This window comes from Acinonyx jubatus, chromosome D4 (genome assembly GCF_027475565.1).
Source record: "Acinonyx jubatus isolate Ajub_Pintada_27869175 chromosome D4, VMU_Ajub_asm_v1.0, whole genome shotgun sequence".
NCBI lineage: Eukaryota > Metazoa > Chordata > Mammalia > Carnivora > Felidae > Acinonyx > Acinonyx jubatus.
This window is the reverse complement of record NC_069391.1, coordinates 27,731,833-27,749,095: the sequence shown is the minus strand read 5'-3', so window position 1 is coordinate 27,749,095 and position 17,263 is coordinate 27,731,833. Positions and strand designations below refer to the sequence as shown.

Below are 17,263 nucleotides of genomic sequence, written 5' to 3'. Positions count from 1 at the left end.
TCCTTGCTTTTCGAGGAAAAAAACCAAACCCTTTAGGTGATCTCGCCCAACCCATCTGAAATTTGTGAAACTAACACCCCTGCTCCTGTCTCCCCAATGCCATCTCAGCTACAAATCGGAGATATTTAAAGCCTTAGTCCCACAAGCCCCAGGGGCTGATTTTCTCTTTTGCAGGAGAGTTGTTCCTAAACTTGAGTGGGCATCAGAATCACCTAAGGTCTTGTTAAAACAGATTACTGATCCCCACAGCACCCCCAGAGTTTCTGATTCAGCCAGCCCAGGATGAGGCCAGAGAATTCACATTTCCCTTGAGCTTCCAGGTGATGTGGATACTGCAGGTCTGGGCCCCACACTTTGAGAGCCGCTGGTGTGAAGCATTATGCATATCAAAGCACTTTGACAGATGTGGTCTCATTTTAATTCCAACTGTGGAACAAATGATACAGAGCTCCAAAACCCAGGTCTGCCAGGCTTTAGGAAAACACAGCATATATTTAAAAATTCACCCTGCTACATGACTGGATTGGTACGGGGTTTCATAAAAAATCCTTTTAAATAATAAACCTTCCAGGTACAGTCTGGTAATTAAAGCAGAAAAGGCACTGGCCGGAGAAATCCTCAAGTTTAGTCCCTGGAGTTGGAAGCTGTGCCTGGTGGTATCATTTGGGTACTTGAAATCATCTTTCTGACACTCAGGCTTTTTTATCTCCAGAATGAGAGTTTTCTAACCAGATGTTTGGTGGGACCCTCCTGACTCTGAAATGGTACAGTTTTCTCTCCCCTGTTTCATGTGTCCACTTCTCCTTCTGCCCCACCTTCTTAATAACCCAACTTCTTTCAATAAAGAGAAAACCAGCTCATCACAACCACGTGACTAAGCAATGCTCATTTGCAGACTGCAGCCCACAGGCCCAGGCACTAACAGACCTCTAGAGGGCAAACCTTGCAAACCCAATCATTTAACTGAAGCAAAATAGAGGTGTGATCTGCAAATGGGACTACAATGTGAAGCTTAATACCGGTTGCTGAAGGAGGTCATAAGATAAAGCAGGAGGAGGGCACAAAAGCTCAACCAGACTCTCATCATTGCTGCCAGATCCAGGTCTGTTCTTAAGCAAACTTTAATAATTTAGAGTTCTAGAAAGGATAAATTAAGCACGATTCACATCTTCCCATCTCTAGAGAAATGACTGTCCAGTTACACCTGACCAGCTAACGCCTATTTATTCCTTGTGACACATTCAAGAGGCTGTTCTTTGCCCAGCTAGTGTCACTCCTCAGACCAGGTGCTCCTGCAAACAGCAACCAGCCTGCTGCTTCCATAGGTGCACCTGCCTGGTGCTCCCCATCACATATGACACTATACTGTTACCACAGGGCTCATTCCTATAGTTGCCAAACCTCAGAGCACCTCAGATTCACTTAGGAGGAAGCATACTAAAATGCAGTTTCTTGGGCCCAATTCCTAGAGATCCTGAAATAATGGATCTACAGTGGGACCTGAGAATCTCCATTTTAATAAGCATTCCTTGTACTTCTAATGTAGGGAGTCTGGGGACCATACCTTAAGGAATGTTGCTTTATTTGCATATTACCTCCACTGGTATACAGAATATGTGTTGTTGCTTTTTAAGCAAGCTCTATACTCAATGTAGGGCTCGAACTCACAAGAGTCATGTGCTCTACTGACTGAGCCAGCCATGTGCCCTCAGAATATGTGTTTTATTTCTGTATCCCTGTGCCCAGATCAGAGCCTGGCAAAGAACTACTGGTCATTACAAAAATAGGATGGCTGGATAAGAAATAATAGGAGGTGGGATTAGGGCTGGGAAGATTCCAAAAGTATTTGAGCAGCATCACAGATTTCCTTTCAGTTGAGCAGATCCAAGAAGGGCCCAGAGATATCGGGACAATTCTCAGGCTACACCCCAGGAGTAATCAGGACCCCTATCTTAATATTCCCAGTGACACAAAGTAACACCCAGGTGTTTACCCCTGTGGTAGGGATAAACAAGAAAGAAGGTAAGAAAGCTAGTAGCTTCAATTGAAGCCTGGCATGAAAAGCCAGACACTGACCATTGTGGAACAATGGGGAAAACACCACAATGGGGGTCAGAAAACCTGGGCTCTATATCCATTTATTTGCCAGGGTATCTCACCTAAGCTGCATCTCCACTGCCTTACTTATAAAACAGGGGTTAAAAAAAAAAAAAAAAGACATCTCTGAGCCCTGTATAAAGCAGAGTATACACAAGAGCTGACCCTCACTGACTTCATGAACCACAAATTCCTCCTGAGCGTGAAAAGCCAGAGCAGGACGTGGACACTATGCTAGGGAACTTCACAACAGCCTCCTCCCTCCAGAAGAGGGTTGCTAAAGTGTGGGAGGCTGACCTAGGCTGCACTTGCAATGGGTCTAGGTCATGAGCAACACTCTTGAGACCAGCAAGTATGTTTATAAGACTCTTCTGTTATGTCAACAGGCTCTGCGAATGGCAACAGCTGGATGTGATCTATCAGTGAATCCCCTGGATGAGACAGAAGAACCAAGAGGCCAATTAAATAGTCAACAACCCTTGGCAGTGCACGTGCACAGGGTGGTGAGGTCGCTGGGTCAGGGAGCAGCAGGGAAGGCCAAAGATCCCTGGCTACAGAGAACTCGCATTCCAGTCACATGCGTACCACACATGGAGACTCAGATTCACACCCTACCACCACCACCACCTACAGCCAGTATGGACAAAGAAAAGCAATGTGGTACGGTGCACTGGTTCTCAACTTTGGCTCTGATTAGAAACAAATAGGTAGTGTTACAAAAATCCCAATGCCTAGGCTACAACCCCCAACATCTACTCAGAACTTTTGGAGCCAACACCCAAGTATCAGAATTGTATACAGCTCTCCAGGCAATTCTAGCTGAGTCTGAGAAACAATGGAGTGGTAGAAAGATCAGGGATGTGAGGCCAGAAAAACCTAATTTTGATGCTGGACTCTGCCGTTGATTGACTGTGCCTTTGAGAAATGCATTTTGCCTTCCTGAGACCAACTTTTCTTCCCTAAGAGGTAAGGATAACATTATCACCACCTTTCCAAGATATGAGGATTGGAGGTATTCACAGGTAAAGCATGAACAGTGAATAATAAATGGTAATAATTTTGTGATTATTGAAAAGGTGTTTTTTTTTTTTTCACCTGACTTTACCAGTGTACTCTAGTGAAGTATAGGGAAAAGGTAAGGAAACGGTCCTTGCCCTCAAGGAATTTTCAAGGCTGATAAGGGAGATGAAGAGACATGTCAATGAAGCAGAAGGAGGAATGAGAAAGCCAGAGGAAGGCAGTTCATGCAAATGTTTGACCAAGATGAGACTTGTCTGCAAGTGCTTGAGGCAGCGGGGAAGAGTCTGGCTGAAGCCAAATTCTGGAAAACGACAGAGGGCCAAAAATCTCTTTTGAGGTTGTGGCAAGTGAGATCTCTCATCATGGCAGGGGCCAGGACACCCTGTAGCCATAGTGCTATGTACTTATAGGTTCTAAATAAATGTTTTTCAATGAATAAATAAATCGACAAGCACATAAACATAGAGGAGATTTCTCAAAACCTAAGATTTGGGGAGTAGAATGGGAGAGAGGGGAGGAACGCATGTAGTGGGAGACAGGAGTGAGGTGGCTTTGTACCTCTGGTCTCAGTTTTTTCCATTCTGTAGTTGGCAAGAAAATGAGTGGAGAAGCCAAGAATATGGAGAAAGTCAGATGTATGAAACAGTCCTTCTTCCCCTTGTCCTAGCTAACTCCTACCCTTTTTTTTATGACTTGGCCCATGAGTCATCTCCTCCAGGAAGCCTGCCCTGACTTTCCCACCTCAAGCTGGATTAGGTAGCTGTCCTCTGTGCTCTGTTGGCCTCCTGTGTTTCCCTCAAGCAGCACTCAGACTGAACTACAGTTGTCTGGGCACCCATCTTTCTTGCCAGAAGAATAGAGCCAGAGCCTTGAGAGCCAGGACTTTGCTGTTTCAAAGCACAGCAGTGCCCAGTACAGGGGAGGCACCAGAAGATCTGAATTCAAGTCCCAGCTTTGCTCTCTCCTCAGTGTGCAGCCATGAACTTCACTTTTCCCCTTTTCTTAATCTCTCTGGGCGGGCCTCAGTTTCCTTAGATATAAAATGGAGCTAATAACATTCACAGGTTGTCACGAAAACAGAGATCAAGAATGTGAAAGTACTCTTTCAGAGGAAAAGAGTTAGAGAACTAAGAGGGTGTACATGCTGTCACAGAACACAGTCATCACAGAGCTGGACTGGTCACTAAATTCAGCATGAGCCTCTGCTGCCCACAGAGAAGACCAAGAGTCAGTACCCAGCCAGAGGCCAGGAGAACTTTCCTACTGCAATGCCTCCAATATGAACTGAAATACTCCATCCACTGAACTCAGCCCCCTTGGTTGTGCCTGAAGGAGCAAACAGTGGCCTGTCCATTTCCCAAGAGCTTTGCTTTAGATGCAAAAAGGCAGGGCAAAAGAAAGAAGAAACAAAAACAAAAACAAACACAAAAAACCCAATTCAGGAGTTTGGAGTCTAAAGAACAAAACAAGTGAAGTGTGTGTTTGTAGGCTGAGGAAGAACAGAACAGAATCCTCAGTTTCTTGCCAATCCTCTGGGCCAGGCCTCGCTGACCAAGCTTAGGAAACACTTCCATGGCAGCCAGGGGAGAGGCCCCACACACGGCAAGATGCTTTCATGACACTATGTGTTTCTTCTGCTTCTCTCCGGGCTGACTGAGAGCAGCTGAGGACCGGGAAGGGCAAGGAAGGCGGGGCGGGCAGGAAGGCGGAGGAGGGAAGCCTTCAGCAGAGCCGGCTGGGGTTACTCTCGGTCAGTACCCTCCAGTCCCCAGCTCAAGTTTCAAGATCCCTGTAAGTCTCTTTTGTTCAACATGAAAAGGAACCACAGCAATCAGCTGCTTGAGAAGTGGGTGGAGGAGGCAAATGAAAAAAAGAAGTCCAGAAAGAGATCCGTCAGCATCCAAAGCTCAGATACTCTTCTTAAAAGGACCCCAGGAGGGTCTCCAGCCCTCACCCTGTCAAATGGGCAATGGGCTGGAGGGGACCAGGTCAAATTCTAACTAGTGGGAAGCTTGTCCAGCCATATAAACAAAACCTTGAGAAAATTTCTTTGCTACAAAAGGGCTGGTAACAAGCACACTCAGGTGCTTTTTGTTGTTAGGGTTTTGTTTTGTTTTCCTGATGTTAGGTCTCTACTTCTCCAAGGATTGCTACTGCCTGCATCCTAGAGATGGCTGGACCCTCCTTCTCTGGGAATTTTGGGGCTCTGGACAGCGAAGCAAGGCACGGTGACTGGCCGCTGCCTAGGTGATCCCTTAGGGCAGGTGAGAGGACGTCGGGAGCTTGGGGTGTATGTGTGTGTTTTTATATATATAGCTTCAGAACCTCTCTGCCATGCATCTGGGCCTGGGGTTCCCAACCCAGGAAAAGTTTTCCTCCTTACAGTGAGGGCTTGCTGAGGGGATACCAAGATGTACCCAAAGAGTTTCAGGTTCTAGAGTCTGGCCAACCTGGTTCAAACCTCAGTTTCAGAATTTTCCAGTCATGTGGCCTTGGAGAGGTTACTTAAGCTCTCTGAGCCTCCACTGTTCTATAAACAGAAGTTTACCTTTACAAGGAGTCTAGGTTATTTTAAACAAGTTCAAAATAAATGCCAATAAAGTCATGGACAACAATTATGTGAAGGGGTCCCAAGAGAAACCAGAATATTTAGGGTTATGCTCCCTGAACCCTTTGAGGCAAGTACTGGGGAAGCCAGAGTCTTCTCCTGAGACCAGTGGGAGTGCTCTAAGTTTAGGAACCACATATTCCTTAAAGTATTTTACACGTAGGGTTAACTTGCATTAGTTCAACAAATTACTAAATGGCTACTGAACCCAAAACACTAGTGCTGTGGTTCAAAGGAGCAGTATTTCTCAGTGCCTCTTGAAGGCAGGAGCCTGTAACAAAAGAGATGCTATATAAAGGCATGGTCCCCGTCCTTGCCTTCCAAGAGGGGAGGGAGAAAGGATCAGATGAGCAGACTTGTGAGCCTCCAGCCCTCTCTGCAACTCCACAGTCAGTCATCACTGAAACCAGGGGGTGGAGAGAGACCTCTACTAAGGCAGCGGCACACCCATGTCTTCCTGAGAAGCAGGCAGGGTGGGCTGTTGGCAGTCCCTGAAATGAGGACTGATGTCAGCTGATAAGAACCTGAATGGTAACCAGGTCCCCAAGGAACCAGTAGAGGGACACCTGGGTGGCTCGGTCAGTTGAGCATCTGACTTGGCTCAAGCCATGATCTCACAGTTTGGGAGTTCGAATCGCACATCGGGCTCTCTGCCATCCGCAAAGAGCCCACTTTGGATCCTTTGCCTGTCTCTCTCTCTCTCTCTCTCTCTCTCTCTCTCTCTCTCTCTCAAAAATACATAAACATTAAAAAAGAAAAATAACTAGTAGAGACTGTGGCCCCCGGGGGAAAGGGTGATGTGTTAACACTGGCCAGGAGCACTCCTGATGCAGTGAGGCAGTGGGCACAGTAGGCTGGCTTTGGAAGCCCAGCAGGAAATGAAGGTAATGTGAAATGAAAGGTAACAGAGGAGGTAACATTGGCCCACATGAACTCTTCACGTGAAGAGAAAGCGAGGAAGAGACCAGCAGCCAGTATTAGACAAAGCAAGAAATTAGCTGAAAGCACTCTGCGTGTAGAATGCTTTGTGAAGGCCAGGGAGGTGGGAAGGTGGAAGAAGGTGCCCAGAAAAGGCAAAGAACAATGAGAAGGAAAGAAGCCAAAAGTATGAAGAAGCCCAGAGTCCAGAAACAGGAAAGACTGAACCAAATAGGAAGGGTGGAGAGAAAAAGAGCTGGGAAGAAAGAAAAGAGTATGAGGCATTAAGTCCTCACTGATGGCCAGTCTCCAACTGAAAATGCGACCAGACACTCCTAACACCACGTGGCATGGGATCAAAATTGGCCACAGGACCCCGAGAGGCCTAGGGACACAGGAAAGGAAAGGAAGATGAGGAGACAGAGTCGGAGAAGGGATTCCCTCCCAGCGCTGAACTAAGGAATAATTGTTAATATAATGCATAAACTAAGGAATAACTGTTATATGATAGTATAAATACCTTAGTTTTCCCTTATTTTTAAAATGAATAAAATATATTAAGGGACAAAGTAGTGATTTCTAGGCAGAGGAAGGCAATTAGCGTTTACCAAGCATCAGATACAATGTATGTGTTATTTTCTAGAATCCCTAAATAAAGCTTACAAGAAATGTAGTATTCCTGTTTATCAAATGTGGAAATAGCCCCCTTGTGACCCTTGAGATCCTGCTCAGGATCACAAAGCAAACAAGTGGTAAATCTGAATTCCATCAACTCTGGCTTAAAAGCTTTGGCTCTTTCTACTTTATGGGGAATTACAATGAATCACTTTACTCTTTAAAATCACTTCATTACATTTTTGGCATCAAAAGATGATGATGCCACCCATGCTTCCTGGTATTGGAATAAGGCAACATGGCAGCATGGTACGGTGGAAAGATGCTAAGCCTTGGGGTCAAACAGACCCAGATTCAATTTACAGCTTTCTTCTGTGATCTTAGGCAACAGACCTATCCCTTTTGAGCCCCAGTTGCCTCGTTAATAAAATGGAGATGATAAAACCAATCCGCTAATGCCACTATAAGCCTTGAATGTAACAATTTATTAAAATGTAAAATGGCATCATGACTTGGTGCAACTTCATCTGGTGGACAAGGTGCCACTCCAAGATTGCCTTTTGTGCCTCAACACAACAGTGATGAGAAGGCAAGAAATAGAAAGCTTTTAACTAGAAGCACGTTGGACTCCCCAGTTGCTACCTGCCTCCCACGGGGTAAATAAATCATATACTGGAAAAGCAAGACACATGAAACACTGTTCTTGATGCTAACAATCCAACTTTTTAAAGGCAGGCTGACGTTACGGGGTACACGATGTCCTGTAATTGAGCGTAATTGTGTTTTCTATTCTTGTCTGGTAAAGCTGACCTTTGATTCGATTTAGTTCAAGTAATATTTCAACATAGCAGTACAGCACTGTATCCACCTGATTACAGCCTTGCTGGGGCCAGGCCGCTACCCTGGATGGAAACTAGCGCCCTGGGCTCTGGGACACAGCCTGGCCATGACAGCTCTGGGAAAACGTTCTTGTGTTAGATTGGAAAGATTTCAAAATATGAAACCCAAGGCCCCAGATCAGGACTTTTGACAAGTGCATGCAGAACGTGAATTGCAATCACGCAAAGATTTCAAGGAATTTCCAGTCTGATGACATATGTGTCAACATATGTCATCAGATGTCCCAACAACATGACTCACGGGGGTGGGGGGGTGGGGCGCACAAAGGGACAGAAAGCAAAGTTTGGGGCTGCAGCCTCAACTTCAGTGGCTGTCAAAATGGTTCAGGCAGGGAAGGAGAAATGACGGTGAGTCACGGGATGTTCTTTGTAGATGGGCCTTGGGGAACATTCCACCCATGCCTGTTCCCCACGAAGCCAGGAAGTGGAGGAAGTCTGACACTTCTCTCAGAAGCCCTCTTGTCTCCTTGTTGATCCAGGCCCATCCATGCCCAATATCCTGTGACCTTGGGAAAGTTTCTGGCTCCCCTGGGCTGCTCTCTTTAGGATGCAGTAGTAGCAGAGTATGAACGACTGAAGTTCCAGCCCCTTTCCTCCCCTTGCCAGATATGCTTCTTTGCGTAAGTTACTTAGCCTCTCTGAACCTCAGCTCCTTCTTGCATATAACAAGGAACAAAATTCCTAATCTCACATGATGGTTGTGAAAATGCAGTGAACTAAAGTCTAAGCCTGGTGACTCGTAGGTGCCAAGCACTGCACTGAATGCTTTACCCGTATTAGCTGATTCGTATCTCCATTTTGAGGAAACTGAGCCAGAGCTGTTATGGGATTATCCAAGGTCACAGAGCAGATAATCAGAAGAGCCAGGATTTGGAGACCAAGTCAGCCTGGCTGCCCAGTGTTCTCTTAGTGCTAAATTATACTGCCCAGCGGGTTTTTATAAAATGATGATTTTATATCTTCTTCCTCAACTCCCTGCAACAGCCAACTACCTTGCCATGTGACCAAAGTCCGCCCTGCCCTCTGGGGGATCATGTCTTCTTGACTTTCAAAGATCAAAGCAGAATCAAAGGTCCACATAGTGAGTTCTCAGCGTTACCAGTAAATCCAACAGTCAGAAAGTTATGGCCCTTTTCCTTAAGTAAAATCCAGCATACCCCTCAGGACTTACAAAAGTCTTACAGAGACACACGAGAAAGTCCAACAAACCAGATCTGTACCATGAATATACAGAAAATAATAGCCATGCCACTGACATACAAAAATCTAGCTGAAGGGATGGAGAAGCTAAAGACACAAGTCAAGATGTTGGGATGCATGCATTGCTGCCCTGACCGCCCCCCTCCTCTTTCCAACCCTTGATCTCAATGATGCGGCATGTCCTCCAAAAGGACATCTCCAGCCCAGTGACAAAATGCCCAAAGTTCTTCCTTGTCCTTTCCTGGAAAAGTTTTCATAAGCTTCAGAGGGCTCTACATTCTAGACAGAAGGCATTGCAGAAGTCTCTGAATCGGGGGCCACAGGAGGCCTGCACTGGGAGATGCTGAGATGGTACCCCAGGCCATAGAAAGAGCCATGTAGGCTCTACCCAACTTCAGGGAGCATACTTCTCAGAGGAGTACCACTCACATGGACTCTGGTGTACATGGCATCCACAGAAATGTGTAACTTGCCAGCCCTACATATAGCTTGAAAGCCATCTCTCAACTGTCCCACCTACTGGCCTGGCCTAATTCATGAAGCAGGTCCAGAAAATAATCTTCTGAAGTCCCACAGAGTACCTACTGAGCTTTTCTGTTAAAGAGCATTATGGTGGCTGTAATGTGAGACTGGGCTTGACTCCTGGAGAGCTAAGATCTTGGCAAAGGATGGAAGTTGCTGAATCCCTTAGGCAGGGGAGACTGGGGCATCCAGGCACCACAGAACCTACCCACAGCCTTGTCCATCTGGCCAGGCCATAGCAGATAAAGAGAGAGAACCTCCACAGTACCTCCACAGGTACAGGAATTGTCCTGGAGCAGCATGAGCAATGGTGAGGCTGAGGGAGAAGCCATGGTATATGGCAGTGACAAGAGCCTAGCTAACTGTGAAAATAGAGGAGTTGGGAACTTCTTATAGGGGATGTGAGGATGGTCCACTCAGGAGGGCAAGAAACCTCAGCCCCAGGATGTGCATTTCCCAACTTCCAGCCAAGCAGGAAGTCCTGATCCTGTATATGGAACAAAGTCAAGAGGAGCCTGGCCTCATGGTGCCATCTAAAGATGAAGGAGAGTCAATAGAGAACATTCCGGCATTGGGGCAAAGATGATGCCTGAGCAGAAATGTTCAGCAGGAAGCTGGCTAGTAAGCCTGGTGGGTAGGACTAAGCAATGCATTTAAATAGCTGAAAGGGAAATAAGCAGTAAAGACAGAACAGAGCAAACATCTTCTCCAGACCAATCCTGACCTGAGCAGCACCAGCCCCACTGGGGAGGCCTTGGCTCTGGCCACTGTGCTAGTCACCCCATCTGAACATGCCAGATTCACCAAAGAGGGGCAGGTGGACTGGAGTGGTGACAGAGCCTGAGGGCAGGCACCAAGGAGGAGGTTGAGGAAGGTGGCAGTTCTTCCTGCCCCCCCAAGAGCCTCTGACAAGAGCAGATGCAGGTTTGTGAGGACTGAAGCTGACACACTTTGGGGGGGACTCTCTTTATGAAAAATAATATTTTTTTAAAAATCCTACTTTGACAATTTTTGATTGCTAAGACTCCTACCAAGTCCTTGACAGGGGGCTAGAAAGTAAAACTTCTTTAGCTTCTCAGTAAATCTACTTCCAGTCTCCCAGGTTCATGGGAGCACTTCCTGTAAAGTTCTGGAAGGTAAACCTTGTGGAAAAAAGAGACCCGAAACTGTCTTAAGAACTTCTGTCATTATTATTTACAGCCCAGTTGACTTGGGTTCACATAAGGGAATCAACTTGAAAATCACATGTGCTGGGATTTTACACTTTTCAAAGTACTCTCACTTGACCCTCAAAATACTCTGTGAAGGAGAAAAGGCAGGTATTTTCTCTCACTTTTATTCTCCAAAGGTCCACTGATGGCTTGCCATGTGTCTGCTACTGTGCTAATACGTGGGGGAGAGTCATGAACAAGGCCCAGTCCTGCCCTCAAGAACTACAGTCTAGGGAATAGTCCACATCACTGGGTACTCCCAGGTGATCCCCCTATCCAAGTACTGACCAAGTTTCTAAGATGAAACATTTTCAGGCTGTTTTGCCAAAGTCCCAATTTCAAGGCAAGGAAAGGTGAGGCCCAGAGAGGTCGAACAAATTGGTGAAGCCAAACAGTCAGCCAGGAGCAGAAGGGGAAATGAACCAAATCATATTTATTGTGTGTCAACTATGTGCTGTGCCTCCACCATTGGCCATCCACAGATGTCATCTGATTTGATGCTCAATGACCCTTGGGGTAGCTAATCTCTATGTTCTAGGTAAACGGAGGGTCAGAGATAATCTAAATATGCCCAACATTCACAGATAACGAAGGGTAGAATCTGAATTTGTTCCCCAAACAAATCTTAATCCAAAGCCCCAAACTCTTTCTCTTACACCAGCATTTTCCAATTTTCCATCATTTACAAACTGCTCTCACAAGTTTTACCATATGCACATAAAACTATGTATTCTTTAAATTAATTTTCTCTAGTTTACATCCTTCTATGCAATAATCCCCATGAAGTTGCAATTTGATATGGGTTAAAATTAAAAGTTGTCATCTGTCTGCCATTGAAATAATCTCAGATACTACACAAAAGTCATCCAGAGAAACACTAATCTTTCCCAGTCTGCATCTCACAGAGACAGAATATAAATCTGTCATTTCTTCTAGAGTTCCTGAGAATTTGTTCAATTTTTGTATTTCCATTGGGTTGCAGTCATGATAGGGACTTAGGAAGGATGAATGTTCCTCATATGGACTCCCAAACATTAACTTAACCACTGCTTACCCTGTGTGGTTATAGGTTTAGGAAGAAAATAATAAAATGTCCAACAAGTTCCAGTGATGAGGAAACAGGGTGGGGACCCTCTGTAAGGCTTCCTACATGGGTTTCTCATTAGGATGGTTTCAAAAATAATTAGACTTGTCTATGATTTAATTCTGAAAATTAGAGGCCTTTTCAGTTGAAAGATTATTGGAACAGCACAAGAAAGAGAATTCTGTAGAAAGAGAATTTCATGGAGCAGCACACATTTAGCTGTGTTCCATTCCTAGATTAAGTTGCTGGTGGCTATGCAAACTTGGAAAAGTTTCTCCCCCTTCTAAGTCAGATTATTTTCTGGAAGTTCCATATGAACAGGGGCCATATTTATTTTGTACATCTCTGTGTCCCAGCACTTAGAACAGTGGTTGGTACATACTACGTTCAATAAATATTGGCTGAATGATTGAATCAGTCAACCCATTTATCTATAAATGAACTAAAAGACCTCTAAGGTCTAATCCAATAAGTAGAAGTAAAATCACACTCTCTAGCCCAGGAAACCATGGGAATAGGAGGTAGTAACTGAGTAGAGACCCCCATAAACACAAATTATCTGTGGATAGTTCAATGAATCTAGCAGATAGAAGCTGAAGTAAATAACAAGTCCTTCAATTAGATCACAGGAGCAGGAGTCCAGCACAGACGACACCATAGGCTGGTGAATCCGTAAGAGCCTGAAAGATAGTGTCCAAAGGGGCTATTAGTCTCCAGTGGACTGATCCAAACCTCAAGCCTTGGTTTATAGTTATTAATGTCTTGGATGAGAACAAAGAGAGCTATTTATCAAATTCCTACATGACAGGCAACAGTAAGAAGCAGCAAATGTACACATGGCAAAATCAGAATCTAAAATGGTTTGGGTAGGACAAAATGACATAGGGAATTAAAAAATGTAAAATAAAAAAGAGATTATTTTCCCTCTCGGTTCAAAAGACCAACAGCATGATTAAGAAATGGAGAACAAGTAATTTGCAATACTGTGTATTTAAAAGACTGTAATTTTGGTTGATTGCACATGGAATAGAACTCAACAGTGTGACGTGGATGCCAAAAAGTCTAATGCAATCTCATATTGCATTAACAGAAATATAGTTGCTCAGAACAGGGGAGGCAAAAATCCCCTTCTACTCTGTGCTGGAATACTGCTGTGATTTCTGATAAACTTCAAGGAGGGCATACACACACTGAAACACAACCAAAGGAGAGGCAGAAATAGGAGAGGAAAAAACAATCCAGAAGAGGAATGAAGGACATTTAGCCTAGAAAAAAAATCAAAGACTTCAGGAAGAAAGGGGGAAAAAAACCACAAGAGCTGTCTTTAAATATTTCAAGGGAAATGGAATTAGCCCCACTGTCTGGAAGGTATAGTGGGAGTAGTGAATATTTTCTGCTAATTAGAGCTATCAATACCCAAAGTGAGCTGCCATGTGAGAGGTAGGTCCCATTCAGGAAGTAGGTGTGGAGCAGAGAAGGTTGATGAGGGCAAGACTCCAGACCAAGGGTCTGTCCAATCCCACCAATGGCAGGATAAGAGGGCTAACTAAGCCCATTATACTGTGAGTAGGGCTCTCAGTGCAGATAAACACAGGGCTCTCGGTCAGGATGTACGTGGACATACCCCAGGCTCGGATTCTCTCTGAAATCTACAGTGCTATTCGAATTTGGCAAAAAGTTACTGATTTCGCCTAGGAAGAAACGCCATCCCTGTGCATTTCCCTCCATTCTGAGGCCCAGGTCAGGAATGCAAGACAGGCAAAGAAAGGTGGAAACAATTTAAGTAGCTGCAGCACAGAAAAAGGAATGGACCAGTGAATGGAGAGATGGGTAATAAGCACTGGCATGATATAATCAAAATTACAGGAAACCCTCTCTCTTCAGAGCTTTGCACAGAACATTTTTTGGACATAGGTTTGTCTTCTCTTCTCCACCCTAATTCATGTCTCCAGCTGCTCAAAAAGAAAAATGGTTCTGTATCTAACGAAGCTTCCACTAAGATCTGAAACTCTGCTTAACAACTCAGCCCCATCAGTAAGTCTGTTTCTCCAGCCATGAAGTTGAAAGGCAGAAGAGGAAGGCCAGGTGCTCAGAAATGCCTCACTGACACCTACGAGTAATACTGGCTCCCAGTTATTACACATCTACTACTGTGCCAGACACTGTGTTAGGCTTGACATTTTACATTGCAAGCTACCCGTTATTTTATAGCTGGAGAAATTAAGGCTCAGAGGGGTTTTAAGTGGTTTGCCCAAGATGTCACCACTTCAAAATAATGCTAGCTCATATTACAAAGTGTTTTCTATGTGCCAGGTGCTGTTTTCAAGCAATCACATGTTATTCCCCACAACAATCCTACAAGATAAGTTCTCCTATTGTCCCCATTTTACAGAGGAGGAGAGTGGCCTAAAAGGGCCTAAATGACTTATTTACAAAGTCACAAAGCTGCAAAATAATATATCCTACACGGTCTCTCTGTAGTAGGAGAAATAACCCTAGCTATCCTCTGGTCCACCAGACAGGGACCCTCTAGATCAGAAAGGACTGAGACTTTGGTGGCTGTGACTATGATTGGTGCTGGGACAGACACATGTGTGCAGGGTTAGGGGCCTACAGGGCAAGAGGATGGCCAGGCCACACAGCACGGAGTGGTCAGCCAGGAGCCCCTCACAGCCGACCCAGGCGGCTCAGCACAGCCACGCCTCTCTTGAAGGGAAGCAACACCTGCTCCATGCCACCCACACACGACTCCGTGTGTCATCAGTTCCCACACTGCTCACTGCCTCTTCTCGTGCCCAGCGAAAGCACGGTTCTGTCTTCCCAAGAAAACGCTCTAAGGCTGGTTGAAATTCTAGCACTTTACACCATTTCTTCTTTTGCCAAGTGGGTCACAAACTGGGAGGCTTTTCAGCAGAAGCTGACCCTCCCCAGCCCTCCCAAAACACCAAACTCAGTACAAAGTACTGTCTCAGATGGAGCAGTGGCAACAAGTGGCCCATGACGGGGAGTAATAACGTATGACCAACATTGTTTAGAACCACAGGGTGATGATAGAAAGCAGACCGACTCTCGGTCAGCTTCACTATTGCTTTGCAACTGTCTACAGACTGTGTATACCAGGACTGCCTGCACTCAGGAGACAGCTACCCCCGCACCCGCCCCCCCCCCCCCCGCCCCCGGGCCCCTTGGCCGGCCACTCCGTGACTCTGACTCGTGCAGCCGATCCCTGAGGCAGCAAACCACCTGCTCCTCAGACACTTCCTCAGTGGCAGGCGAGAAACTACCCAGGCACTCACCAGATCGCAGATAAAGACCACTCTTTAAAATCAGACTTCAAATGCCCATCAGACTAAACCGAATGACCAGGGGGAAGATGAGCTGCATTTCCCATTTAGAAATAAAGGCTTAACTTTCACCTATCCATACCAAACTGCAACTCTAACCGCTCTTATACGCATGTAATTATCCCGTCTATAAATGTGCCCATTTGCAGCAACCATACACGCAACCCCCAAAAAATGAACTTGGCAGCAACCTGCACCCCCCAATTGTCCTAATGCTGGGCCTGTGCCATTCCTCTCTGGGGATTTTTCCTCTGTCCCCAGGAGGAGGCCAGCAAATTCACAGTCGGCCTCGTTTCTTCTCAAACACCTCCTGCAGAGAGGTCTTATGGCCCAGCCACTGAGGAAGAAAGCTCCCCAGGAAAGAGCTAAAAGGAACAAGTGCCAGGCCATCCGGGCTGCCATCTCACCCCCGTGCAGGTCAATTTCCAATTATGAACCAACACACAGAAGGCTTTGTGCTTACTTGAGTTGTAATTCTCAATCTGCTGTAATGTCCTTAGAACTTGGTGCATGTCCTTCATGCTGGTGTCTTTCTGACTGTATAAAAGAAGCCGCTGAGCATCTGAGAACAGGCGAGACACACTGTAGGAGGTGCAAGAAAAGAAGAAAAGCCCCAGTTAGACCAGCTGCCACTCTGGCTTGAGGAAAGTACCTGCCAGGAAAGCATGCCCCAGCCTGGCTGCCAGGTCTCCTGTGGGCCAGCTCCGGTCCCCTCCTACCACTTCCCACCCAGCTCCATGAATACCCCGTGCTCCCGCCCACCTGGCACAAGCCTTTGCCCTACACGCTCTTCCGTGTGTGCACACAACCAAATCTTATCACCCTGCAAGGCCCAGCCCATGTGCCTCCTCTCCAGGAAGCCCTCCCTTACACACACACACACATCCAGGGCCAACTTATCCATGAGACAAGTAGACACAGTGCCTATGGCCCAGAATATTCTTAGGGGTCCACAAAATTTTTTCATTTCTTTTAAAATCAGAATAAAAAATGAAATTCAGAAATTCAAATGAATATATATGATGATGAATTCAACCTAGATTATATTCATTTTTTTTTACCAACACAGTTATAAAAGGGGGTCCATGAAAGCTACAAAGCCTGAGGTCCATGAACACTGTAATGTGGCCCTGCCTGCCCCAACTGCTGCTTCCTCAGAACTGTCCTAATACATCTCGTAGAGTCCTTTGTCCGCTCCAACTCATGCCACGGTTCTGTGCATTCCAAGAATCTTCAATCTTCAATCTTCCTCACTTCGCAAACACTTATCAAGTCCATACTATGTCCAATATTGAAGCCAGGAGCCAGGGATACAAGAGCAAAGGAAGCAACATCCTGGCTGTCAGGGAGCTCATACCCGGGGAAGAGAAAGACCTGCAGACATAGGGACACTGCAGTATGACAGGGCAGTGACAGAGTAAGAGCGGATCTGGAAGCAGAGGACCAAATTCTCTGATCCTTAGCCATGAGCTCCCTGAGGGCAGGCCCCGTCCCATGCTCACCTCTGCACCACCTCCCCCAGCTCCGAGACCAGCCATTTCAGATGCACAGGAAGTTTTGCTAAATGAGTAGGATAATTAATGGACAGAACTCTGCTCTGTCTCCCCTTCCCTACTTATTGACCAGTTTCTAGAAATATGGCCCCCAACCACATGACTCTTAGCTACATACTGTTACTCCTAAAATGCACCAAAGTAAGGTCCCCATAGTCTTAAATCCTGGTGGCAACCCTCCCAGCCCTCATT

At 45.8% G+C, this 17,263-nt stretch overlaps 1 protein-coding gene across 4 annotated transcripts in view; it reads right to left on the bottom strand.

The window, feature by feature from the left end:
- The window catches only part of ABCA1 (ATP binding cassette subfamily A member 1), a 320,418-nt gene that overhangs the window by 80,293 nt on the left and 222,862 nt on the right, over positions 1-17,263 (bottom strand). For all 4 annotated transcript variants that reach the window (XM_053204848.1, XM_027034746.2, XM_015077217.3 and 1 more), the window contains one exon: positions 15,982-16,100. In XM_053204848.1, the coding sequence (XP_053060823.1) occupies positions 15,982-16,100 (119 nt within the window). The remainder of the gene's footprint in view (positions 1-15,981; positions 16,101-17,263) is intronic.